Here is a 26,476-nt window from a genome sequence, read left to right as displayed (position 1 = left end):
TGTTTGTCTAGGAGGGAGCCTTGAATGAGGATACTTCCTAAGCTGGGGCAGAGCCATGAGAGAAGGAGACCTCAACCCTGTTTCTTGGCATTGTTGGATAAACAGAAATGGAAGCTGACTGACGAATGTCCAGGACAGGTTAATAACATGACGCTCAATGGGATAGCCTTGAGAATCGATTATGACAAAGCATTGACTTGACCTGTCGAGCCTCATCGTTCCGTAAAGTCTTCACCGTCCCTTGCGTTTAGTCGGCGGCCATGACGAGTCTTGCAACTAAGACGACGTTCGCCAAACCAAAGTGATAAATCACGCCAACCCCTCATCTCGAGGCATGAGAGTGTGGGGTTGCTATGCGGCACATCCCCAAATGCCCACCAGAACTTTCACCAATCAGTCGACTTTTCGTAACCAACCGTGGTGATGGTATCCTATCAATTTGAGTCCCATCCCATCCTGATCGTCTACCAGTCGGTCCGTTATCGTTAACATGACATCCCGTGCATTTGCATGCCGTAACAGGTGGTCTAAAGATAATGTCCAGGTTTCCACGACAGCTTGGTCAAGTGCATGCGCGTTGCGATGTTTACCGTTAGACTAACCAGTTGGTAGCTGCTTGTGGACATTGGGTGTCTAACGTGCGTCGGTCCCGGATGTGTTGCGATTGGTTTCGTGGTCTACCTGTTGCTCTACTGACCTCTTGGGTTTGTTCTGGACAAATGTTTTTGTATATGTACCTCTTTATGCCTTTATTAGCGACGCTGAGTCGGCAGTAACCAGTCATATATTTGGCCATCTGCCTTTCTCGAAACTGTATTATGCCACATGGATGTTAGAATGGTAAAGAGGAGAGGGCGCCTGTGCTAGCCATGATGCTACGCTGGAACACCCACTTGTTAAGCCAAAGGTAGTAGTGTTCTGGAATAAACGTCAGTTACGCTAGCGCTCTGTATATACCGTGACTAAAGTTCACAGCCGTCTGCGCGTTGCATCGCATTAATGTGTGTGAAGCGCGCCGCTGTCCCCGCGGTGTCTATCCATCTTATGCACTATGACGATATTGCATGCAGCCCTTTTTGGTGGCAGTCTGACATCTGGCTAATAGACAGTTTAGACAGTTTAGATAATATCGACGAGCATTAGTCTATAGCAGCATTTACTGCACCTTTTAGAACTGAAACTTTATCTTATTAACAGATTTAGTAGCGATACGTTACTCAAGGTTCCTGCAAATGAATAGAAGCTTAGCATCTTATACGAGAACTTCGTATAATAAAAGTTAAAAGCTAATAGCACATCATTATATACATAACACTGGCAGCCCTACTCGTGTATCCAGCCTGTGTTATTAGAATAATAGGCATGGCATTTCTAATGACAATATATAGCATGAGAACTTCGGCTGATATTCCTGGTCTGTCATGTTTTACGTCCTCCCGTAAGCAGTATGATTTCTATTACCACTTACACACCCAATGGATACTAAGCAGTAAAGGTAAGTCTTCTCGCTTATCCATACGTTGCATGGGCCGTATTTCTACGAGTAGCATCGCCATTCTGCCCAGTTATCATCAGGTCAGGATGAACGGCGATAAGCAGAGAGTTCCACAAAGCGAATGCATAGTTCCACCTATACCCGATTGTTCCGGAGACATATCACTATCAGGTCGCATTGCTTTTAATTGAGAATCAGAGTGTTTCGTAGGAACTGGATATTTCGTCTGACTACCAATATGGTTTTCGGGTCCGTGAAAGACGAACAGTAGACCTGAAACGACCATAGCGCGCACATGCTTCTCAGGATATAAAACGAACAGACACTCTCATACAATTGGCAGCCATGATTTATTCTTGCTTCTTCGCTGGCGGCGGTCCACCACCCGTGGTTGGGAGACCCATAAAGATCTTGAAGTAGTCCTGTGGTACACGTTAGTGGCAACATCAAATAGATCGAAGGGGTTGATAGGAACACTTGCATAAATCATCCACTGGAGTCCAGTCAGAGTACCGATCATTACAATTCGCACAGGAAGGCCGTTCCAAAGGCCGCCGAAACCAATATCCTTATAAATCCTACCCATGGCACTACCGAAAGCTTCTCCGGGTTGACGATTCGAGTTCAGCTTACTGACCATGACATCGGCGGGGTGGGATACAATAGCACATAGAATTCCGGCAAGGTAACCACCTGTGAAGGACACACCAGTTTGAGCAGCCTTGCTGTAGTCGCTCTTCTGACCAGGAAGACGATCATAAATCATCTCGACGATAGTTTCAAAGGAAGCAAACTTCATCATTGTGTAAGGGATCTGACGACCCCAGAGTGGGTACAAACCTTTGTAAAGACCAGCGACGCCCTCTTTGCCTGTAATAGCACCGATCCCTTGTATTGTTCCGGTGTAGGGGTTTGGGATCGAACCCTGCATACGGACTTTGACAGCTTCAAAGGGACAGAGGGCAAGGTCGGCGAGGAACTCGGCTGAGGCAGAGGCGGCAAGATACAGACCAGTTTTGTATTTGGTAGCCGCCTCTGGGCCAGCCATATCCGAGTAGGTCTTTTTGAAGTACTCATACCAACCATACTTGAAGGCACCTTGAGCAGAATAACCAAAAAGCGTAGGGCTCCAGCCAGTAAAAATACCTCGGATCCCCTCGCCGCGATAGATCTTACCCCAGGCCTGGAAGTTGCTGGTGTAGAGCTTGGAATCAACTTGACGACGAGTTTTTACAAGATCTAGAGGAGTCACAGCAGCGTGAGTGAGTCCCTAGATTGTGTCAGAATGGTTAGTCTTCAACAACGGCATGTCTCTGTAGACTGAAACGAAACACGTACACAGGCCATCAAACCGCCAAAGGTACAGGCAGCATAGTATCTGCCAGAGTATAATTCAATCTTCCCGGTCTTGGCTTGAGCTTTTGCGCTCGCCTTTTCAAATTCGGCTGTTGCTTCAGCGCTCAGCTCCTTGGCCTTACCCTTAGCATCTTCAATGACGGAGGAGTGGATGGGAAAGAGTTCAGCGCGAGCCTGATACGGAGTGCGGTTTATTACTGATAGTGGGCTGTAAAATGTTCCCTGGAGGGCGTCCTTGGATGGATGGAATGGGAACATTGTAGCTGTCCGAGGGGTTGCGATGACTGCCGGCGTATTAGCGATATCCTTCAAAGTTGAGGGTAGCTTCTTAATTGGGTGTTGAAAAGAGGGATTGATGTTGAAAGATGTGATGATGGGCAGAATTCGTGGCAGAAAGATAAGGGTATCGCAGGGAAACCGCAATCGAGAAGATTAAGTTCCCTTTTGATCCGGCTACTAAGATGTTGCTACAAACTGAAGCAAACGAATGGGCTGTACTGATTGAACTGCCTTACCTGATGGCCGTTTCAGCTCCAACAATGGATGGATCCAGAGGTATGAGTGAGTATATTTCGTAGTTGGTAGTGCAGGCGAAGACGCCGATGGGTGAGATGAAGAAGGGAAATCGGGAATTATCAAGGTCAGAAAGGTTGCACCTGATCTGTCGGAGTTAAGGTACATGTCAATTCCATCCCGTCCATGATGAAAGAGGGTATGACGCTCGTGGCAGGTGCACAGGGAGTGGGATGGAAGGTGACATCACGCTTATCACAGGCATTATCTGTTTCTTTGAATCTCAATGGGCTTGGTGAAATTTCGAATACTTCCATGTATGATGATGGTTCTTTCTATATTCTGTATAGTACAATCATGGTAGCTCGTTTCTATGGATATCGAATAATTTATTCCACTTACACCAGACCTTGTCTTGGACGCTAATTAAACATTTCTATAACGGGACGATCCACAGGTTGCCGATGGGCCCTGATAGTGGGTGGGGTCAGCTGAGCAGGAAATTTGAAATCCGCGTTGGCTTTATTTCTGTAGCTTACCTCAACAAACCAGTGATGACAGAATAAGGGATGTAAAAATCCACTACCAGGGTGGCCAACGTTGAACGATCTCAATTATAACCCTAAAGTATTATCTTGTTTGATAACTGTCTGTTACTGGATAGGTACCTAGTAAATATCTTGTGTTTATAGCCTGTCTTCAGTCTGGCCAGTGAGTAGTAGAAAAGCTGGTCTCTAGATCTTAAGGTACAAAAATAAACAGCTGAAGAAGCGTAGCATAAACTGACTGGCCTACTAATTTCGTCTCCTGTACTTAGAACTGTACAGAACAACTGTTAGTGGACTAGCCTTCCATGTCATCCATGTCATGATAACTAACAAAAAAAAAGCTGTGCCCCACTACTAGTTAATCCATCGAGTCTTTTGCGTGACTCCTCTAACTTAGACCTGCCCCGCGAACCCTTCAAACCCCCGATATTTCGAACGGATCTAATTCAGATGCCAAAATCCTCTCGACAGTTACATTGAGTTCACCACACGCCTTTCTGTCACCACCCAATTTAACATGGCTGCTTCTACCGCCACCACCACAATGTCCAGCGCGACACATCCTCTCGTCACGAAGTGGTCTTCTCGATACCGTGGGGTACGTCTCTTTGCCTGAACTTGCTCATGACACCACTTTAGATCAGGAGCCGCAACGATATAACGCCCCAATAGAGTTCCAATATATTTACGAGGGCGCATTATAATACTCATTATAATACTCATGCATAAACTAACACTCTGCAGGCCACTGTCGAGGACCTCGACCCTCCAGCCGCCCTCTCTCTCAACCCCTCTGATGCTATCTCTCTCGCCCTCCTCTCCGCCTTTGAGCGCGACTACACCCACTTGACCATCGTTGATTCCGAAACCCGAGCTCTTTTGGGTTATATTTCCATCCCACATTTGCAGTCGCTGCTCGACTCGGGCAAGGTCAAGCCCAACGATCCTCTCTCAACCGCCATGACACGTTTCCAGCGCAAGGGCCGCACCTACAAGGTCATCACCATGGAAACCACCCTCGAAGAACTCGAGGACTTTTATCGCGGGGGTGTGCCCGAAGGACCTTGGGAGCAGGAATTTGCCGTCATTACGGATGAGAAGAGGAGGTTTGTCCTCGGCGTTGCGACAGTGCAAGATCTCGAGGAGTTTGTGAAGCGAAGACCCGAGTAGATCGCCAACTCATCGTCATGGAATCAAGGGAATCGGTTTTAAAGAGTATGGTTCATAAGGAGAGCGATAACGGAAAAGGCAAAAACATCTTGAATGGGCGTTGGGGAACAATGATCCAAACATCATAAGGCTGTGGTGGGCTTGCTACAGCCTGTCCAGCAGGAAAGCTGCTTTCAACATAGCGCAATACCCTGGGGATAATAGACCTTGGTGGATATTACTTTCGCGTACAAATTGCACAACTATTCACAAAACATGCGGGTTTGGTTGATTGAGTATATATTCATTTATTCAGGTAGTTAATCCGGAGGGCACACATCGAGGCAGAAACCAGTATTCATGCTGTTAATCGTCTATCGACATAGTTGGAGTACCTTGAATCCGCCGGATCTAAGCCTGGTAGTCGTAGATGAGCTTGGCCGTGACCCTCTGGTCACCTTTGGTTACCAGGACGTGCCTGACATATCTCCTCTCACCCTTGACCTCCTCAAAGCCCCAGATCTGGTTGGCAACCCAACCATTGTCGACACTCTCTGCGATGCTCTGGACAAATTTGCCGTCTGCCTCAACGAGCCAGCCCTGCTTGAGAAAGTCGTCCTCGACCTCGTCAAGAGTGACGAATCGGGAGCGGCCCTTGACGGCACCAAATAGCCAGTCAGAGTGCTCGCGCTGCTCAAAGTCAAGACACCGGTTCTCCTGGGTGCTTGTCAAGCCAGACGCAGATTGGGTGATGTCGATGTGAGTGAAGACGTCAGTGGAGGTGTTTGGTGCTTTAGGAGGGGCACTGTATTGGTTGACATCAATGGTAATTGTAGCCATTCCAATGCCCTTTCGAGTAAGGTAGCCGATGCCCTGGAGGGCAAGAATGGGTTCTGAACTATCAGAAAGCGTCTTGTTCTATTGCGCGGTGATGTCAGTCTCGTGGCTCATCTGTAGTACATACAAAGTATATATCAAGTGGAGGAGTAAAACATACCAGAACCCATTTACCGCTAAGGTCGGTGATGGTCTTTTCAGCAGGGGCAGCCATTTTTGCGGTAATTGGAATTTGAATAGGGTAAAATTATGTTTTTGTGTAAGGAATTTGTAAGGGTAGGAATATTGGCTGGGAGGTAGGTAGGAAAAGTCAATAAAGTCGGGCTGCCAACGATTGAGATGTCGGTTGATAAGTAAGGCTGTGTTGGCTTGAGCTGAGTTGGCGGTTGGTGGATCGAAATGACGCTATCAAACTGCAGTTGTGCTTTCCAAGTACCTACCTATATATACATGCACTACATATAAAGAAAGGTATCAATGCCACTGGAATGATAATCGCACTCTCCTGGTTGAACATTGGCTCCATTTATAAGTTTCCTTTCAATGAAGCCAAGCATGTATATTAATCACAAGCAACACCGAGACATGACCCAAAACGCCGAGGTCAACGGGACGGACCAATGGCAGGACCATGTTTACTCTTTTCTATGCAATACCTACAGACATACTCGTTGACATGAATTGCAGTCTCAAGTCTACTATACCAAAGTGGTAGGTGATCGGTTGTCGCAAGCACATGACAAAGGTACTACTACAGGCATGTTGGGATTCTCCTAGTGCGGGGTTGGAGGAAGAGAGGCTGAGCCACGATGCACAAGAGACATGTCCAACTCGAAGCTGCAAAGGCCGGTCATGGTTCGAATTCGGAAGTTGTATCCGTATGTAAGGACAGGCGCAATTGGACTACCAAGCTTCTATCATGCCTCTGATAGAGCTAAGCGTAGCTTTTAAGTGAGAAATATGTACGAATGAATGATGGGATCTAGTAGTTAACTGGTTAAGTGCAATTTTATGAAGAATCTGTTTCAAGCAATACATGTTTGTTTACAATCAGCAATTCATAACGAAGGGTAGCGTCAGTACTCAAAATCATCTTATGAACCACCCCTGACAGGATGTCAACCACTCAACATCCAATGCCAACCCTCTGTATCAAAGTTCACGACGTCGACCAAGATTTTCCAACCAGGATACTCTCCCCGCAGTGCCAATCCCTCACTTTCAAGTCTCCACGAAGTCTTCGCTATTCTTTCCCTCCACGTGTCTCCTCCATAGACCTCGGCTCAGTAATAAACCTCTAGCGTCTTCGTAATAAAATACCCTGGCAAGCAACCTGGGTTCTGTGAGATGCCTTGGATCTGTAAGAACACGCATGCGCGATGCTGTTACACAGCAGACATACACCCAAGAAGGAAAATTGTATGCAAAATCCATCTTGAATAATATGCAATGTATTTGGCTGTATTATTAGTCTACCCTCTACTCGGGGCACACTCATCATCCACAACCGCCACCTTCAAAATTCCAGTATACAGTTGGTTCTTTATGTATAACATCTTGTCTACCACCCCAGGTACCGTCACCGTCATCTGCTGATAATCCTCGTTTGACAGACGCTGAATCTGCCGCAGCTCGATTTTGCCGAATCCTCTCACTGCCGCTCCTTATGCCTGTGGCTTTCCATCACGCCGGGTATCGATCGTCTCTTCCAGCAACAAGCGGAATATTCGCTAAGTCGAGTTCATGCAGGAAACAAGTCAAAATCCATATGGACATCCATATATCCCATGCACATCATATTATGCCATGTCGCATCCTTCTTTTCGAACATCCTCTCAAGGCCACCACTTCATCTTCTTGTAGCTCTCGATCACCTCCTCGATCAATTCCTTGGTCAGGGTCGGCTTCTTGTACTCGAAACCTAATAGCGTCTTGAGCCGCGTCCCGTCCATACTAAGATCTGTATCCTTGAGCAGTTCCTTTTCCATAAACGGAGTCAATGGTCCTGGTCGCGTGATGCCCGCATCGGCTAGAAGATCCGCCCATGGTCCCAAGAGTTCATCGTTGACATCGTCTACAACGCTGTCGAGATTGAGACGGGCAAAGGTGCTGATAAGTTGACCTTGGAACCCTGTCTCAATCTTGAAAATGTCGCCAATAATGGTCGCTATGGTACCTTGGCTCGTCGCGCCTTCGTCCACTATGTTGAAAATAGGAACTTTACCCATGCTGGCTTCATCCCACTTCGCCTTGCCGGCGTCGTACCAGGCCGCGATATCCCACAGTGCGCGTGTGACATCGTCGATGTGTGCTGTGTTAGTTCGGAGATCTTTGGTCCAGAGCCACTTCATTTCGTCCTCCAGGTGTTGGTAAGTACGGGCCATGCACAGTGCCGTCGCAACCCACTGGGAGGCATAGGGCCCGTATACGTGCGGCAGGCGCACGATTATAAGGTTAAGACTGTAAGCCACGTCAGTACACAAATTGCTTAAAGCTCCGGTCCCGCCTTACCCTTCAATCTTGGAAAGCTCCTCCTCAGCTTGCAACTTAAAAACAGCAATACGATTCCATGGTTTCAACTTGTCACCCTCTTTGCTTGGTGATGAGTCTGACTTGTACACCATGCCGGTGCTCAGCTCGAAGAAGGCTTTGACGCCTCTTTTCGCAGCCTCCTTGCCCACTGCAATGGAGAGGTTCAAGGACCTCAGCTTGTAAACCTCATCTTCTTGCGAATATCTCGTCTCGCCTCCACAGTTGAAGACATAATCCCATTGCTTTCCATCGGGTCGGTCAAAGATCCTTGCTAGTCCCTCTGCACAAAGTGAAAACGATTCGTTAGCGAATTGATCAAGAAAAACGGAAGCCATCTACACCAACGCAGGGTGCTCAATGGTAGCATGATCGACGCAGAATCTTACCAGGTCTGCTGGCATCGGCCTGCATAAATTTGTCCTGGGAACAGGCTTCAGAGAACTCAGGAGCCAACCATGCCAGTTGAGGGAGAACCTTGTCAACAAGTCTCACATCGGAGGCGAGGTCATTCTGGTGTATATGGAGGGCGAGGAAGCGGCCGATATAGCCGAGCCCTCCAATGATCAAGACCGAAGGCTTCTCGGCCATGATGGTGAGAGTTGTGGCGGTCGAGTCGTAATGTTATAATCGTGTGTGAACGTGGGGTCGGGATGAGGGCGCAGATATCTCGACGTCGGCGGCGCAAAAACAAGATATTAAAAGGTGAAGTTCAAACAGACTGCGTGCACCTCAACTTCGGATATTTAGCGAGACGTGTTGGCTCGATCTTTGCCTATGCTGAGTTCGACAGATGGCTGAGAAATATCGAGTATGAGTGCGGTATTGGAACAAGATTATTAGGCCTCAGGGGTCAGAGGGTTACAGCTGAGTAAAGATACGCCGGCCAAGAGGTCCTATGGGGTGCCAAAGGTGGACGGATATGCGAGAATCGGTGTGATTTAGCGTTGGTCGAAGCGAGGTCGTTCGGGTCCCTCGTGGAGAGAGTGGGCTGGGTAATGACCTAGTTCAGTAGTTTGATTGTGAGAGAAGGGCTGTAACCTGGTAGGGAGTCACGCACGTAAGTATTTATTAGGACATCAAGGAGCGAGTAAGTGCTAGGACATACGATAGTACAGGTTAGTACTGTGCTTAATATTGAGCCCCAAGAGTGCTGGTGCGACGACGGCGTAAAGGCGATGTGCGGGAGCAAAGGGGAACAAGTTTGATCCAAGGCGGGAAGGCAACGGGAGGACGGACGGAAGACGGAACCAGATGGGCGGGATGGGAGGTGGTGGGAGTGGAGGGAAACACGATCAACAGATGTAGCAATTTCAACTTTTGCGAGGGCACGAGGCGACGCACCAACCGCTTGCTGGGACGAGCAATGGATGACCAGGGGTTTAGACTAACGTCAAAAGACCCAAATCCTCCAAAACCTTTGGGCTTGAACAAACAAAAAAAGGCTATGAGGCTTGAGTAAGAGTCTACACTGGATTAAGAACCCAGGAAAGAAATAGCAAGACCCTCGGGTTCTCGAAACTGCGCTGATGAGGGGCTGGTTTGATGAATAGAGGGAGAGCCAGAATGACGGGGATCTCCTGTTGGGAAAGACGAGGGGAAGAATCGGCCAGTGTAAGAGTGAGTGGGATGCGATGTGGACTCTTCCCAGTAAAAGGGGCCCAAATTTTGATGCTGGCTGGTCTCTAGTTTAATGAGGGGCGTGTTGTGGGTTCATGGGCGTGAAAGGCCCTGTCAAAAGGTTGACATTTTATGCCCTACCGACTATCAGGCACCAAGCTGTTGCTCAACTTATTCATCAGTCGCTTCCGACTGAGACTGCTGTTTCATGATACCTGTCGGCCTTGAAGCCTCATGCCTAAACCAAGCCGCCTTGTGTCGACTGTATTAAGCCTCTATAGGACTCGATGGCGGCCATGCATTGTATCGAATTAGTGCAGCAGACCGAAGGAAGCAATGGCCTGAAAGATGAGTTAAGAATGCATGTGGTCGGGCTATGGAGGGGTCTTTTCAACTCATGTACATATAGTAAGTAGTATGTACATGTTGCATGTACATGCCTACCTGCTGTCAAAAGGGAGCCCGCTTGACTGCCTACTCCATTCCTAGTTCCAGGTTAAGGCTTGTGTCAAAATATCGCTCTTTGCTTGGCTCAAGTGGAAATTTGTCATTGTAATCTGGAAGCCGCTCAGCCGTCGTTACTTCATTTGACTTGTTTTCATCAATCCTTCGGCACTGAATTTTGGCGGGAGTTTGACGAGTACGTCTTCAACTGGGAGCCAAGAAAGAAACAGGCTGCGAAAAAGATGCAGGCCAAATTGTGTTAGGCCAGTGGGGGTAACCCGTCCCGTAACTAAGCTGGCGGAAGTTGATATGGGTATCCCTCGAAGTCTAATGCGAAATCAAGCTGGCGGAAGTAGAATTGGCGGTCATGCGGCTGGACAACCAGAGCTGCAGGATGGATTTGCAAGATACCCCGTTCATCATATCGCCGGGCTAACACCTAGCTACCGAGCTTGCAGTGGGCCTCCATGTTCGTCATTGTCCTTATGACAGGGGGCATGCCGACCTGACAGGGATCAAGAACCATGACAGTCGCCGTCACTGTCTGAGCCGACGTCTAGGTGAATGTTGTTGCCTGTACGCGTTGAAAGCTACCAACGATCTAGCCAGAATTAACAAGCTGCCGGTATGTACAGCCATAGCAGATAGTTACTAAAGGCGCTGGACGCGCTTAGATATTTGAGGTCCTTCTTGCGGATTGTCTTGAAGATCTGGCCAAGACTCTCATCTTGGCCGGGAGTGCAGGTTGATCGCAACCCGCTCCGATACCTTCTGAATGGGCGAAGAAACCCAACGCTTGGTTGGCAAAAGTACTTGATTTGCTGAAGCACTGTTGTCCAACTTATGGGATGGCGTAAAACAACTTTTATTTATTCAGCGACGTTTCCAATAAGTCGGCATAAATCAGCACAGATGAGCAATAAGGTTGTTTCTCTGCGCGGCGAAGCGAGCCGAAGAAAGCCATTTGTCTCACCTAATTGTCTTGGTGGAAAATGTGGTCTCTAACGGAAACTGGCTTCGAGTCTGCGCTTGCATACACACCAATTCTGGCACCTTTTACCAACATCGAGATGGGAGATCAGCCAAGCAATGGTTGCTGTGTGAGTAAATTGTCGATGTTCTGCTTTGAATTCTTGTGGGAGCGTAGCGCTGGATACTGGCATGCCTGTCGATCCAAAATCCCGCCCGGGCCACCACAGGTCCGGGCATCTTGGTTGCTTTTTTTACTTTCCTTTTTCTTTTTGGTTTCAGAGAAACAGTGGTAATACTGAGTGCAACCGATCCGGATAGCCAACAAATTAAGCCACGCCAAGCTTTTGGTGTGTGCCTGAAGCGAAGGCTGAGAAAGCCGTCACTTGTCAGGGACATCTGTGGCAATCGCCTACGTCTGTCAGATGGGGATGTGGGAAGCGGCAGGAACAGGAACGGCACGATGCGGGGTCTTTTTTTTTTCTAGAATTCTTCCATTTGCGTGTCCAATGACGGAGGAAATGAACATTGTTCTAGAAAGATTGAGGAATGATAGCAGCAATGAGTGTAGTCAACGAAGCGTTACCCCAAATTTTACATCAAAGTCAAGTCTCAGGCGGCAGTGAATACCTTCCTTAGCACTTTCCCAGTATTGCCTGTTTGCAACATCCCACCGAAACCTCGACTCAAGTATGGGCAGGTAGCTGAGGTAGGGGAGGGGGTACCCACTACAGCCCTGTAACTCTCAACCAGGCAGTAGGCAGGTACCTCCTGAGGTGAGCATGGGCACTCCTGCCATACACTTACACCCACTTCGGAATAAATATTGAGTTCAGTCATCGATCTTTTCACTGATGTAACCAAGTATCATGGAGAAATTACCTGTCATCTCACTATTTCTCTAGTGGCCTTCTATAAACTCAATAGACCGAGCGAGCCCTTCTATTTTAGTACCTAAGTCGGCACCAAGCAGTGCAGTCGCCAGCGCCAGCGCTTAGACACCTAATGGGTAAAGTACCAACATCACAGCAGAACCAACATAGTCCAAGCGTCTAAGATATTTATCAGTCTGTGAACGTGCACACGGCGCGTTACGACACGGTCTTCGGGCCATTGATGTTAAAACTCAGATCCGGCCGCACTGCACCAAAACTCCGGGATCCGCAGGCCTGGCCTGCATGACATAGGCGACACAGACCTTAATGCGGCTATGGAGCAAACGAAGCGAGCGAGCGATCGAGAAATAATGCAATCCTTGTTGGCCTCGAGTTACTGTTGGCCATGGCTATCGAATATCACCCGGCCCTTGTTCTTGTCCAGCTTATCCAGCTCCATGCCGCGGCTGACGATACCAAAATCTCGCTGTCCCTTGGTATTGTTTCTATGATATATGACAAGGCAGGGCGGCTGACCTCTTACAACCACTTGCTATTCTCAGCTCGGCCTCAAGCTCGCGCCCACCCTACCACCTCCAGTCAAGGGGTGGGACCCCTTTCGTTGCGAAGATCCTTCAAAGTGTATCATATGGCTCCTCTAATACCGTGCGCACAAGGCTACAGCCTGTCGTTAATTTCGTAACGTTGTCTCCATGCATTTCTGCAGAACTTGTGATGTTTCTGACTCAGAATAAACTGAGTCCATATGCCTTAGCGTGGCCTGGTGCTCTACACAAATGAACCATGCAAGCCACCATCTGTCGTGAAGCCGAGCCTTATGAGCTACTACGTAGATACCTCCTCCAGCAAAACATTGCAAACAGAAAACCGGAACGACATTAGCTTGAATCGTTGCTCTCATCTGCTTGAAATCCTCACTAAAATCACCGAGTGCTTGATCTCTACCAACTGGGTTAGTTAGCCACATGCATCAACACAATATCGCAAATTTGGTAACGAAACAACCTTCGCTTTGATGATAGAATCTGATCGCCGTCCAGGATCCAACTTGGCCAATGATCCCGCTAGCTCTTCCAAGTGCGATCTCTACGCGTTAGGGCCAATGCTAAAGCTGATGCTATGCTGGACTTAGTAACCAGCTCATCCCCTTTCCCACGTTGTTCTACTAGGAAGTCTGTTTGTTACGGAGAAACGGGCCGGTCAAGAGATGTACTGGTTACCTGCTTTTCGACTCACGATACCAGTTGATAAACAAGTGCCTCGTTGATGTGTGATTGTAATAACTGAGTTTCCCCGGGGTTGCTCGTATCAAGTACACTGCGTAGTAGTATGATCATAGCTTGAATGATATGTTATAGCCATGCTTGAGGATCTTGACAGGCAATAACTTGACAAGAAAAAGTTCATCAAAAGCAATGTACTGTCCAGTATGACAGATAATGTTCGTTTACAGCGCCACAAAGATTGAAATCAGTCTATCAAAGGTATTGCTCTTATAAAAACACCACACAAGTCGACCAGAAGACATTTTCCGCGTCGATTATTTCCTCATGCTTCCGATGAGTTCTCGTTGCGCCTCACGGTCTCGTGCTCCCTCGCTCAAGCTGCCAATGCTCCTCAGGTCGCCCACAACGTCCTTGGCCTTGCCAAAATAGACCTCTTGCAATAGGTTGCGCATCTTGAGTTCCATATCCTCAACCAATCGTCCAACGTTGGCAATGTGACTATCGTCGTTCTCCACGGGGAGATCCTGCTCGACCTGGCGTGTCATGTTCCCGCTCAGGTCCATTTCACCCAAGTTACTACCTGCAGTCGACAATGTCAGGATAACAGTAGATGTGAGCTTATAGTGGGTGCTTCGTCCTCGCTCGATGGCCTCGAAAACATGGATGGAATCCCATACGCCTTCGGAATTGCCGCCTTGGGGAGAAGCTACAGTTAGAAGTCCAGTTAGCGTTCACGGTTCAGACCTCAGATATGTAGTAGTAGTAGGGCTGTCGGGGGACTTCTTACATTTCTTAAGTAACACGACACCTGCAAATCCATCATCGAGATTCCAGAAATAGACACTGCTCACGCCGCCTTCGTAATATAAATCGCGATAGACGTCGAAAGCCTCGTTCGCCTTGACTTCCATCTTGCGAACACGCTCGCTAGGAATCGCACCTTCGCCCGCACCCTCATTGCCACCAGCACCTACACCTCCAGATCCAGCCTCATCCAGGGGTGGGTCGAACTGGTTGGACCACGGCGAGCGGTAGCTGTCGCCATCGCGGTTATAATCGCAGAGGAGGTAGTCTCGGCCAGTCTGCTTACAGCGGCGCACGGTGAGGGGCTGGTCGACGGATGAGAGGAGATCTTCGGTCAGATCAGGGGCGATAGAGATGATAGCGTTGAGATGGTCGGTCGTCTGCTTGGGATTGAGGCGGCGTAGGAGGTCGCTGGGATAAAACGGTCAGCTATAAGGAGACAAAGTTGTTGCGCGAGAGGGAAGGAAGGCTCACAGAGCTGAGTCAAAGGGATCGACAGCCATTTTAGCGGTATATCGTGTTCTTTGGCTGGTTGAATAGGTGAGTTATAGTGATTTGTTGTTCTTGTCAGTTGGAAAGGCCCGATGGTTTGGTCTTTGGGCAATGAATGTACCATGTCGAGTTGAAGCTTTGGGACGTTATGGAGTAGCGGGGTCGTCTGGAGCTTCGTGTGGAGTACGTACTTGACCTTGCATACCTGGTAGAGCTCAATATAGTTATTCCTAATTGGGGCCTTGACGACGAAAGCCATTCCGTGAATCAAGATAAAGCAGTGAATATGCCAGCGACTTGTAGAGTTCAGAAGGATTCAGTAGCTTTGGATTATTCTGAGAGGTTTTTTAGAAACAAGTGTGATAATTTATAATATCACCAGTGACATAGAAATCAAACCATAGAGTAAGCGGTACTTAGCACGCAAATTAAGGAAATGGAAATCGATTAAACCAAAGTAAAGCCTCATTCTTAGAAAAGTGAAAATATAAAACCGTCGATGATACGTAGCCAAGACAAGTACTACCATGTCAGACAGTTGATCAGTAAAAGGGGAGTCAACCTGTCGCTTGCTCAACCACCCAGCCAATGCCCATAATACATTTATCTCAACGTCCGGTCTAGTTCCTCCCGATAGTCCAGTGACCCATATGAATAGTTCCTCTTGCGTCGCCTAAAAGAACTTCAAAAAAAGAAACAGAGTACGTATCCTCCTCGCCTCTTGCGAGTTCTAGACCGAACCACCATCTCAACCCACGATACAGCCAATTTCGCCTCCAACGCCGCGCCCGGAAAATCCACCAGTTGGGCGAATCGCCTAAGTGACCTCGAAATGTTGACAAAAGAAACTGAAGCCATTCGTCATTCCAAAAAGCCCGATCGAGTAGGCAGTTGAGTCGAGCTGGCCAAATTGGAGTTTAAGGTTACCAACAAGCCGCGTGAAGCTGACTCGCCGACCTACGCAACATATAGTCGCGTATTTCGAGACTCGATGAGCCTGCTGACCGGAGCAGGCTCTGTGCAGTTATGCAATCTGGCTATTGAATATTCATTCAATACAAACATTACATATCAGACAGTAGGCTTTCTCGGTCCAGGTCTTTTCGCCGCCTGTCACATTCTCGCGCAAATCACGAATTTCCCAGGATGTGGGACCCTCTTGCATTTTGAGGCTGGCCTCAAAGAGTCCCAAGTAAGGCTTGTGGTCTACGACCTTCTTTTTGCGACCTCTTTTAGCCGTGCCTTTGGCCGATGCCGCGGCAATAGTTCTCGATGGTGTTGGTCCGGGTGTCGGGGTGTCGGTGTCCCTGGTTGTTTCACGAATGCCCTTCTTGACGTGAACATTATCTTGTGTCTCTCCAGAGCGAACATCGATCGTTGGCTGGGTCTCTTTCTCTTCGGCATCGGTAGGTGACAGGGGACGTGTTGCTTCCTCGGGCTTTTCTTCCTTAACACTCGCTCCCTCGGTCCGGTGAGGCTTATCGGTGCCTAGGCGTTCATAAACTTGCATGAGTACATCATGGGCCAGGCATTCACGATGCATCCATTGGCCGCACTCCGAGTTCGTACATCCTATGAGAGTCTTATCGGGGTTTGCAGGTGTTTGGCATTTGCACATGATATCAACCGACTGTGTAAATATTAGTTGAGGTCAACAGGAAGTATGGCACTGCGCAACGTACTGAAAGCTGTGAATTGCGGCAGTCATATGCTTGGCGCCAATAAAGCGCGTCTTGAATCTCCTCATCGTCGGACTCGATCCACTGGTTGACTGATGCAGGTGCTGTTACACTGACAACGTTGATAATATCCACTAGAGCAATCAGTCAGCCGTGCTGCCATAGAAGTACCAGTTTGTGTTCTGGAACGTACTATGATTAGATGCAATTAGTTCATTGTGGCCATGGTATGGCTGACGACCCTGCACGGTCTTCTTGCCGTCTATGGTACCAGGAGGCAGTTCATCAGGCCAGTACATCCAGTAAACGCGTGCATAGACATGGTGCTCGTCAGAAGCTCGGATCTCAAGGATGCGCGCTACCCAAGATTCTTCTCTACTGTCTTTTTTGTAGGCGCCATTGCTTTCATTCTGAGCCTTTTGATGCTCGACGGTTGACTCGTTGGCGACATAGACGAAACCTTCGCTGTAGTACTTGATGCTATTAACTATCATATGTTAACCATAAGCCCTCAAATGTCGCGATGCCGGCATTTCATCAAGTAAGTACTTACGGACGAAGCTGTTGTATCGCGTCATGTCTTGCCATCGCTTCCCAGGTTCAACTGTGTAATACAAGTCCATGGTGTCATGGGTCTTGAAGGTGCCTGTTGGAGAGAAGGGAGAAATTTGAATTTGAACTCGTTTGTCGTCATCTTGACCGTCGCGCTTCCGCTTCTTGTTTTTGTGACGCTCCTGTTCTGCGCGCGATGGGTTATTCGCGTAAGTAATTGTAAAAGGACACTCTGCGCGATTCTCCTCCCCGACGGATCGCGATCGTTTGCGATTACTCATTGTGGCGGTTTGATGCGGTTGGGTATGACCGCGTCGAGAGTGGAGAGAGAAGGAGGGGTTTCGAGCGACAGACAGCGAATAGCGCGATGAAAGGGTGATAGTAACGATAAAACCAAGAAGAGTAAGATGCAAAAAGGATTATTTAGAGATGGTGGAGCAATTTTTTGATGGCGCGTTGTATATGAAGCCGAGCCCAAGCTGTCTTTGAGCGACAGATCGCGGCCTGCGATGTCCTGTGCACGGAAGGCTCGATTTGTCTGGGTGAGCAACGTCGCAATCTGCGGAAGAACTAAGAATCGGCCCAAAAGCACGAAGATGCTGTGATCACGTGACGCAGCTTGCAATGGGGCCACCTAAGCTGATGGACGGAGTTGTGCCCAGGTTGTCCAACGCGCCAGAATAGGTCTTAGCAGGTACCTATTGTTCCATTCGAGTCTTGGCGTTTTCCTATCCAAGATCAAGAAAGGATTGGATTCTATTGTACGGATAGCTGAAAGTGGTTGGGGTAGATGGAAAGTGGGTAAGGAAACGATATGGACTTTGTTATTAGGTAGATTTGTATCCGTAGTGCAAAGTTTTAGTTTATCAGTTACCGACCTAGGCAAGTGCATTTTGGCTGTTTCAAGATGGACCCAAGGAAGGATGTCGAGAGAAAAGGTGGCATCGCATTCTGACTGTGCCATAGCCTTTTGTAAACTCAAATCAAATCAAACAGCAGTTGTGTCATTTCCAAAGCCATTGCAGCAGTTGCCAGAAAAGTACCATACCTTAGTAGGTAAGTTAGTACCTAGGTACCTAGTTAAGTACTCCGTACATTGCAATTTATTTATAATAATATCTACGATCTACTTCCCTCCACATCTAGCCATTTACATTGCTGCAAGGACATAATTGATTATCTTACAAACGCCGTCGCTATGCTACTTATCCAATAACAGCCCACAAAATCAACGACCTGCATGCTCACCATCAATACTTTCTCCAAATTCTCTCTCGTAATCCGACAACATTCCACGGCGCTCAGCTCCATCGTCACTTTCATCCCCTTCTTGTACAATCGAGTCTGTAATGGACTTTGCAAGCTTGGCTCCTTCTCGTCTGCCACGTTCTACATCAATGAACCATATCAGAGGTGCCGGAAAGCCAACCAAAACTGCGAGGAACCAAAAAGCAGGACGTATTGTGCCAGTCCTGTCAATAATGGCACCCACGATCGTTGGCCCAAAAACACTAGAACCCTTGTCTGTGATGGCATAAAGCGCATAGAAGGCCGCCTCGGATCCAGGTGGAATAAGCTCGCCGTAGAGAGAACGACAGTAACCGCTTAAGCCTCCTAGGACGACTCCATACACAGCAGCCAACGGATACATCTCCCATGGCTGCTGAAGTCCAAAAACGCCCCAGTTTTTGACAAACGGGAGGTATCCCAATAAACCGTACAGAGGGATCAGTTCAAATAACGCGATGCAAACGAGGATGGTCTGATGGGCTTTGAGGTTGAATAGTCGCGATATCCACGACCACCCGAACGCACCGAAGACCCCTGCAGTCGTTGAAATGACATTGATCATACCAAGTGCCCACGGTTTCATGTGGAGTTGAGTCTTGGCGAACAAAATGGCGGTGGATGACGTGGTTGCGATTGCATCAGACAAGAGAAACCAACCAGCAAGGAACAAGACAATATCCAACAGACGCCTAGCCTGCTGAACTGTTTTAAAAAGACTCTTCCAGGCGTAGAGGATGTATGCGAGCCCTGCCATAATGCCTTTCCGGCCACTGTCTGCCAAGGGAGGTCCAGGACGGGGACGCAACCACATCGCAGCAGGAATAGTGAAAACGGTCCACCAGACTCCAACCATGAATAATACAACTCTCTGGCCCCATGTAGTATTATGCAGTGAGATGAGGACACCGATACAAACACACTGTAGAAACAACGCTGCGATGTATCCAGTCCCGATTCCAATCGCTGATATGCGAGTTGACAACTCCAGCTCTTTGGATGTTATCTCTGCGTGGCTTGCAGTGGGCTTTAGTCGTCCGCCATCCTCGGGGAGTAACAATGGTGATGTTGTCGTAACTGGTGATGACTCAAGTTGACCTACCGGTTGGTCCAGAGGACGCGACTCAAATTCCGAGCTACCAAGATCTGGAGTATTGGCGACATTGGCCTCCATAACATCGGGGTGATATCGCACAAGCAACGGGAGAAAGGAGTTTAGTAGTACGAATGATGCACCAAAGGAGGTGTTGGAGATGACGGTCAAGAGAGCGCCAAGAATGTAGTTATCTTTGGTGATGAAGATGTAGGACATGACCGCGAAGCTTCCAATCCAAGCAAAAGTGAGGAGAAGCTTCTTGCGGTAGTTTCCATGGTCGGCGGCGCAGCTGATACTTACGACAAGCAGGGCTTGGACTAAGACGCTCACTGAGAAGGTGTACATAGCAAAGCTGGCAGTGTTGATCTCCACTCCGAATACCCAGACAATGCATTGGCCGTCGCCCTCGTTTTTACTGTCGCTCGATCCACATGGTGTTTTCCGGTCAGAAACCAACACGCCGTTCTCTCTGGCGAGAGTTTCGAGTAGTATGGGGATAAAGGAAGCTGAAGTAGGCGTTATGTTAACGGTGGGGCCCTGGTCGGTCTACACAACGTACAGAAACTCTATGACTAAACTTACCAATCCCACAAATCACGTATGTCTCGGCGGCGAACGCATACGCATACCATCCTAGAAGCTCCTTTCGGCTCGTTGGTCGGGCATCATGGCCAGAGTGACGCGGCACTACCGGCCGTCGCAAATCAGCCTCCCTGCTGCTACGAGGGCTCATATCGCCGTCGCTAGAGGACCGTTCGTCGTCGGCCTCAAATGCAGAAGTCGCACAAGATCTAAAAGACCGTTTTGAAATATTTGAGAGCCCTGACCACGGTCTGTGATCTTTTAGGCGCGGGCGCTGAAGTTGAGACTGAGGATGAGGTTGGAGGTTTGGCGCCATAGCTGCGGTGATCTTCAACATATGTATGTCGTACCCGTGATCTATCAGGCGCACGTGATTGTCGTCACCGGGTCAAAGATCAAAGACAGGTGCAACCTAGGCAACACTCAACGCCAGGCACTTTTCTTGTGAGATTGAAATGGTTTCGAATTAGGAAGAGCCTTTTCTGCTCCCGATATGCTGTGGATTGCTCCATGTACTCTGTCAGGATATGGTAAATAGACGACTGTTGGATGAATGTAGGAACTTGGCCTCGTTCCATGAGAAGCAATTGCGCGAACGACGATGACAATAATAACAAGTCCGAGGGGGGACAAGAAAGGGCTCAAAATCACGGGGGAAAAGGACTGCGCATTGTCGTATTCTTAAAAGTTGGCTGGCACCAAGAACCAGACCAGGCAAGGCAAGGGACGGACTATCACCGTCACATCCTAACATCCTTTCCATGATGCATCCAGATGAGTTACTTGCCAATGTATATCAACGGCTTGATCGCAACGCCCATTCGCTGCCCTTGGGTCTTTCGCCTGAAGAGTCGCTGCAGACCAACATAATCAAGGCTACACTTCCGGTCACGGTGCAAAACCTTCAGGTCACGGTGTGGGCCTGACCGATAAGGCCGATAAGAGCTGATAAGAGCTGATAAGCCGGATAAGGTTAGACTATGCCTATTTCAGCTAGATCTCTCTTTTTTCCTTAGAATTTAATTATCTCTTTACCTTTTAATAGAGGCTAGATATATATATATAAATAATTTCCCTTCTTCTTTCTCTTTACTTTTCTTTTTCTTTTTTTTAAGATATCTTTTTTCTTTATCTACTATATGCATTTTTCTAATTTTTTAGACTGAAAAATAAACTTACTAGGATTTAAAGAGACTAAAGAGAAAAAGCAATATAATTGGCTATCTACTGCCCCACACCGTGACATGAAGGTTCTACACCGTGACCGGAAGTGTAGCCCATAATCAAGGCCAGATTGGACGATCCTTGAACTATTCGGGCTCTTATCAGGGTCTTTAATGGCCATTTCAACACTAACAAGGTGCTTCCAGTTTCTCTTAGTCGATATGTGCAGCTGTTTAATTCCGAATTGGTTTAGCTTCGGGCTTGAGATTCAGGAAACCCACAATGGCAGAGCCAATCCTGGAATATGGGTTTTCTCTTTTCAGTACCTTTAAATCTTGAAGCGGAGTGCACTCCGCTCTCCCAGTCAAACTTGTCAGCTTATTTGACTCATGAGAAGTCAGGAAATTGAGGGGAAGTGGAGACTTGGATCTCGGGAGATACTATTAAGGGATGATCCTTGATACTTGAACCTCCACTATAGATTAATCAACGTCATTGCAACCCAACATGGAGGTTGATACACACATGGCCTAAGTTGAATTCCATTCCTCTCTGTCTTTTAACACTAGGTCAGATCTTTATTATGCAGATCAGACAGAAGGTAGATGTTTATTTGACATGATAAATGCGGGGCATCCCGTGTATTCATGCCACTCAGCACAACATATACAGTCAACTTAATTTAGGGCCATGCACAATAAATCAGACAATATATCTGCTTATTCGTAAGACTAGCAACGACATAATTGGGTATTTCCTAAAGAACCAATATCAACAACCGCACCGCCTGAAATCGAACAAAATGACATGTCCTCCTCAGTCATACTCCCAAATCTGTCTCTCCTCGACTTCGGATCGAGGCTCTACTTCTTGTGGCCAAAGAGCTTGGACTTGAGCTTGTCAGCCAGGCCAACAGGAGTCTTGGCAGTAGGTTTCTCTTCCTCTTCAGATTTCCTCTCTGGGGTTCCGACCTGAGCATTGCCAGCGCCTCCACGGCCAGTATGGTAGTCTCGGCCATCTTGGCTCGGTCGGATCGCAGTTTCTGGGATGATGTCCTGGTCTTTCCTCTCGGTCGTAGGCGTGCCTACGTCGCCAATGTTGCCAGCACCTGTTGTAAAAGTCTCGTCAACGTTCTGGTCCCTATCGTGATTGAGAAAAAAACGTAGGGTAGATGTGTGATCAGTCCAACTCGACATAGCACAGAATAAAATATTTTATGTTGCAACCAAAAAACAAAACGGCATAGTTGGTTAGTGCAGGGTCCGTCAGTTGCTTACCTCCACGACCTGCACTGTACGCGCCATCACCATGGCTTCCCACAATGCCAGTGCGGACGACTTCGCCGTCGACATACTCGGTATCATCTGGCTTGAAGTTGCCAGCACCACCGCGCCCGTGAGAGACTTCAGCCGACATGGTTACTGATTATTTGGCAATGTGTGTAGTGTAGCTCAACGATGCGATCTCAGAAATAGGTACAAGATCAAGCTGGTTGTTGGGTTTATGACTCTGATTGTGGCATAGAAAGTCGGCCGTTCAGGCGTCAGCTGAATCGCAGGGTATGGCGACAACTTATACCACGTCACCGGGCGGAAGGGCAGCCATTAGGTTAAGCTTGTTTGTATCCCGTGCCTGAGACCGTCTCTGATAAGGAACAAGGAACTGGCATGTATTACCATGGCATGATGATCAGATACAGGTACAGAGTACGAGTACACACAATGCTGTTATCTATCGGATACTGAGCGATATCAATACTTACCAGACTATCGCCTAAATGGATTCTCTTATCAGTTCACACAAGCAGGCCCAAGACAACCGCCAAGAACGCCCACGAAACCAACTAAAACCAACTAAAGCAGTGGTTAAAGGTGACCAAATGCAGGTTCTACGGGGCATTCAGGATCGGAGCGCCAAGCACGTGCTTGATTGACAGCAGAGGGTGTGATGATGGTCAAGATGAGTACGACCAGTCAGAAGCCGTCCTTCAGTCTCTGTTTACGTATGCGAATTTGTTCAGCTTTGGTAATTTAATGTGGGGGACTCAACTTATCGATTCTGCAATGATTCTCAATTCCACGGCCACGGGTCAAGGATCCCGTCTTATCAGGAACCTTGCACTGCCTATTTGTACTCGCCAATAAGAGCGGGATTGGACCATCGAGATTCACCATGAGATCAGCTATATCTGTCCATGAACGATCTGGTTTGTGGTCGCAATACATTAATAGAAATTTATTGCATTGGCAATGTCGAACCAGCATATGTCCATTGTATGGTCGACGCATCAGCATGGGTTCCAAGGTTCTATTTATGACAGCTTTCATGCAAAGCAAGTAACATGAGGACAGTCTATAAATCGCTACTTGGGTGGGTATCATGCAATTGAATCTACAGTATGCAGAACAACATCCAACACTGGACAAACCCCATAGCATGTCTCAAACCTACCCCTACTCGTAGACCAGCTCCATTCTCTTCTTCTCGCTCCGGATCGTCTCCAACAGGCTCTTTGATCCAACCCTCTGGCACCTGGGTCAAGAAGTCATACCAGTAGTCACCCATGATCCTGTAACCTTCGTTTGTAGGGTGCAGACAGTCTCTCAAGTCTTTCAGATCAAAAGTGCTAAAGTCCACAGCAACAACGTGCTTTCCGTCTTCTCGACGCTGCCGCACAACCTCGGGAATCATGGCTCGGTACTCGGGCATCTTGGACTTGAATCTATCACATGATGATAGAGGGATCGCGACGAGGATTACTGCATCGGGACAGTAACGGATTATCTGATCAATCAGATGGCCTAGACGGTTCGCGGCGCCTTTTGGATCGCTTCCTTCTTTGGAGATCGATGACCGCTGGTCCATGTCATTTGTTCCAGCGTGAAGAAGAACAACATTGGGTCTTTGTTCCAGAGATTCTGTTACATGGTTGCTTATGTATTGGATAGTCTTGCCAGACCATGCTGCCTGAGAGTTTGCATGAGCTTCGCGTCTTTGTCACGGAATGTAAGGCTTACATGGTAATTACCCTTCATCGACCCTCTGTGTCTTGTCCCGGCAAAAACAACATCCTCACCTAAACACTGGTCAAAATAGATTCTTTAGAGCACTCTTGATGAGCCCCCCAAAACTCACTGGATAGATGCTCTGCAAGAGAGAGTCGATAACCGTTTCCATCACCGCCATTCGAACTACTCCCCGCTCCTTCAGTGATTGAGTCTCCGACACAGAGAATACGCAAGGGGGCTTCTATTCTCGGCGAGTCGTCAAGGTAAGTGTTCGTGTAGTTTAAGACATCGTAAGCCGTGAAACCAGAAACGTTTCTGGCTATCTGTGCCGTATCTTGTCGAGGTAGGATATTTCTAGCTTGAGCTGTGCTCAGAAGACAGAGCAAAGGTGCGTGCCACATACCGATGCCACGAAATGAAGATATTCCAACACAAGAGAGCAGCCCAGACCAAAATCTTCAATCCCGGGTTTTATACCACCAGTTTAAAGTTACTGTCAAAAGACTAATGTTAAATCTTTTGTTATTGGTTCTTGTCAATGTTGCTGTCAGCATATCTTTATGGTTCCACATCCTTTGGGCGCCGATCCACGATGAAACATATCTTTGCAAGGTTCTGCACTCCGTATATTTTCCGCAAATTGCTGATATTAAATCACGCACCCATCACGGAGACGATGAACCGTTTGCACAAGCAACAGAAATTCTACGTCATGAACGGTCATCAACCAGACTCATAATGTTTGTCCGTGTACACAAGCTTAACTCGCTTTGCCTATATACCAGAAGCCATAAGATTTGGTAACTGTTGTTCTTGCTCTATCTTCAATCTCATCTCTCTTGTCAGTCCATTCTTTGAGTCCCAGAACCTCTGGTGAGAAATGCTTTCATCTAAAAGTTCATCAACGCCATATCAATCACATAAACTCCATATCATGGTCTTTCTTAAATCTTCTCGTTGTTGATAGCTGTATCCATCAAGCCTTTCCAGCACGGCCAACCTGCAGGATCTCACCTGTCAGGGCCTCATCGCCTCGCAAGACTGGCCACGAGGTGCCATCAGACTTGGCAAGGACAAATTCCAGCTTCGTACCGAGCACTCTGTAGGATGACTTCTCTGGGTCAATCGAGGCATAAAGAGGAACTTCAGCAGCGTAGCGCTTAGGGGGTGAGTCGGTCGTTGTCAGGTCGAGGTTAAGCTGCTTGGACTGGAGTTCGATCTTTGCTGTGCTCTTGTCAATCTTTTTCAAGAAGAAAGAGGCGATGACGTTGACAGGGGTTTGATAGAAATCATGTCTTGAACCGTTAGCATAAACAAGCACAAGCCTAGCCAGCCATTGTGGGCTTACCTGACGTTGGAAACGACTTCCTCACTGCTAGCATCATCCTTCTTTCCACTACCAACAAACAAATGTTTGTTCTTGGTCTTGCAACCCTCAATCTTCATGAATTGGTCAAACTCCAACACTCTCCTCTTGCAGCAGGAGTAACCTTTGCTTCCCTCGTGAAAGATTGGTACTCCTGGGTGGTGGACACACTCCTCGGTATCTCTCGAGCTACCCTTCTTATAAGTTGCACCGCATGCTCTCCTCTTGCAACCAACACCATCGGCAATCTCGAGGCTGGGATCGTCGTCTTCAGACTCGGGAGCTGGAGGAGGCGGGGTGGGTGCATGCTGGGCAGTGGGAACTGGTGCACGAGAGGGAGTCGCAGCGTTCAGCGCATCGATCTTCTGGGCGAGGGCAGCATCGTCCTGCTGGGGCTTCTCTTCTAGCTGAGGCGGCTTGTCGGTGGTTGAATGAGTGCCTGTCGTGCAGGGTGGAATTTCCATAAACTCATCAAAGGTCAAGACTCGAGGCTTACAGCACTTCCATCCTTTTCGTAGGAAGTCAGTGTACATAACATGAGACTCTGCTGTTGCTTGATCGACTTACCTTTCTGCCCCTCATGGAAAACAGGCGGACCGGGGTGGTACTCGCACTTCTCATCAGGGTCCGTAAACTCCTTTCCACAACCTTGATGGACACACTTTTGGGCCATTTCGATGATAGTATGAGGCTTGTGCTCCACAGTCTTGAATTGAGGATTTTTGAAAGTATAAATAAAAGGTAGAAGACGGGTTTGGGTATCGCAGACTTTGGTGGGGTGGGAGCTTCTAGAATTCAAGCTCTGACACCCCATCCATGGAGACGATGACGATGCCCACTGACAGCGAAAACAGCTGGGTCAGC

General features: G+C 48.0%; 10 protein-coding genes across 10 annotated transcripts; 1 reads left to right on the top strand and 9 right to left on the bottom strand.

The window, feature by feature from the left end:
* Nucleotides 1–1,845: 1,845 nt before the first annotated feature.
* On the bottom strand, nt 1,846–3,109 carry FPOAC1_001322 (uncharacterized protein; the record flags this gene model as incomplete). The annotated part of the gene is made up of 3 exons (XM_044845927.1): nt 1,846–1,917; nt 1,971–2,765; nt 2,834–3,109. The coding sequence occupies 3 exons, from the start codon at nt 3,107–3,109 to the stop codon at nt 1,846–1,848; spliced, it is 1,143 nt and encodes a 380-aa protein (XP_044711843.1).
* A 1,320-nt stretch (nt 3,110–4,429) lies between these two features.
* FPOAC1_001321 (uncharacterized protein) lies at nt 4,430–5,082 on the top strand (the record flags this gene model as incomplete). The annotated part of the gene is made up of 2 exons (XM_044845926.1): nt 4,430–4,510; nt 4,657–5,082. 2 exons carry the CDS (start codon nt 4,430–4,432, stop codon nt 5,080–5,082), a joined length of 507 nt encoding a protein of 168 aa, XP_044711842.1.
* Nucleotides 5,083–5,472: 390 nt separating this feature from the next.
* FPOAC1_001320 (uncharacterized protein) lies at nt 5,473–6,112 on the bottom strand (the record flags this gene model as incomplete). Its single annotated transcript, XM_044845925.1, has 2 exons — nt 5,473–5,979; nt 6,059–6,112. 2 exons carry the CDS (start codon nt 6,110–6,112, stop codon nt 5,473–5,475), a joined length of 561 nt encoding a protein of 186 aa, XP_044711841.1.
* A 1,621-nt stretch (nt 6,113–7,733) lies between these two features.
* FPOAC1_001319 (uncharacterized protein) lies at nt 7,734–9,018 on the bottom strand (the record flags this gene model as incomplete). The annotated part of the gene is made up of 3 exons (XM_044845924.1): nt 7,734–8,358; nt 8,410–8,710; nt 8,817–9,018. The coding sequence occupies 3 exons, from the start codon at nt 9,016–9,018 to the stop codon at nt 7,734–7,736; spliced, it is 1,128 nt and encodes a 375-aa protein (XP_044711840.1).
* Nucleotides 9,019–13,896: 4,878 nt separating this feature from the next.
* CAP2 (F-actin-capping protein subunit beta) lies at nt 13,897–14,889 on the bottom strand (the record flags this gene model as incomplete). Its single annotated transcript, XM_044845923.1, has 3 exons — nt 13,897–14,288; nt 14,370–14,797; nt 14,861–14,889. 3 exons carry the CDS (start codon nt 14,887–14,889, stop codon nt 13,897–13,899), a joined length of 849 nt encoding a protein of 282 aa, XP_044711839.1.
* A 1,037-nt stretch (nt 14,890–15,926) lies between these two features.
* Nucleotides 15,927–17,390, bottom strand: FPOAC1_001317 (uncharacterized protein; the record flags this gene model as incomplete). Its single annotated transcript, XM_044845922.1, has 4 exons — nt 15,927–16,508; nt 16,561–16,691; nt 16,751–17,044; nt 17,111–17,390. The coding sequence occupies 4 exons, from the start codon at nt 17,388–17,390 to the stop codon at nt 15,927–15,929; spliced, it is 1,287 nt and encodes a 428-aa protein (XP_044711838.1).
* Nucleotides 17,391–18,337: 947 nt separating this feature from the next.
* Nucleotides 18,338–20,411, bottom strand: ATG22 (Autophagy protein 22; the record flags this gene model as incomplete). The annotated part of the gene is made up of 2 exons (XM_044845921.1): nt 18,338–19,998; nt 20,075–20,411. 2 exons carry the CDS (start codon nt 20,409–20,411, stop codon nt 18,338–18,340), a joined length of 1,998 nt encoding a protein of 665 aa, XP_044711837.1.
* A 1,690-nt stretch (nt 20,412–22,101) lies between these two features.
* On the bottom strand, nt 22,102–22,654 carry FPOAC1_001315 (uncharacterized protein; the record flags this gene model as incomplete). The annotated part of the gene is made up of 2 exons (XM_044845920.1): nt 22,102–22,346; nt 22,516–22,654. The coding sequence occupies 2 exons, from the start codon at nt 22,652–22,654 to the stop codon at nt 22,102–22,104; spliced, it is 384 nt and encodes a 127-aa protein (XP_044711836.1).
* Nucleotides 22,655–23,629: 975 nt separating this feature from the next.
* On the bottom strand, nt 23,630–24,647 carry FPOAC1_001314 (uncharacterized protein; the record flags this gene model as incomplete). The annotated part of the gene is made up of 3 exons (XM_044845919.1): nt 23,630–24,205; nt 24,256–24,314; nt 24,374–24,647. The coding sequence occupies 3 exons, from the start codon at nt 24,645–24,647 to the stop codon at nt 23,630–23,632; spliced, it is 909 nt and encodes a 302-aa protein (XP_044711835.1).
* A 575-nt stretch (nt 24,648–25,222) lies between these two features.
* Nucleotides 25,223–26,285, bottom strand: FPOAC1_001313 (uncharacterized protein; the record flags this gene model as incomplete). Its single annotated transcript, XM_044845918.1, has 3 exons — nt 25,223–25,541; nt 25,595–26,120; nt 26,180–26,285. The coding sequence occupies 3 exons, from the start codon at nt 26,283–26,285 to the stop codon at nt 25,223–25,225; spliced, it is 951 nt and encodes a 316-aa protein (XP_044711834.1).
* Between the last annotated feature and the right edge of the window lie 191 nt (nt 26,286–26,476).

This window comes from Fusarium poae, chromosome 1, assembly GCF_019609905.1.
Source record: "Fusarium poae strain DAOMC 252244 chromosome 1, whole genome shotgun sequence".
NCBI classification, from domain to species: Eukaryota; Fungi; Ascomycota; class Sordariomycetes; order Hypocreales; family Nectriaceae; genus Fusarium; species Fusarium poae.
Note: the sequence above shows the minus strand (reverse complement) of the source record. Positions and strands in the feature narration are given on the sequence as shown.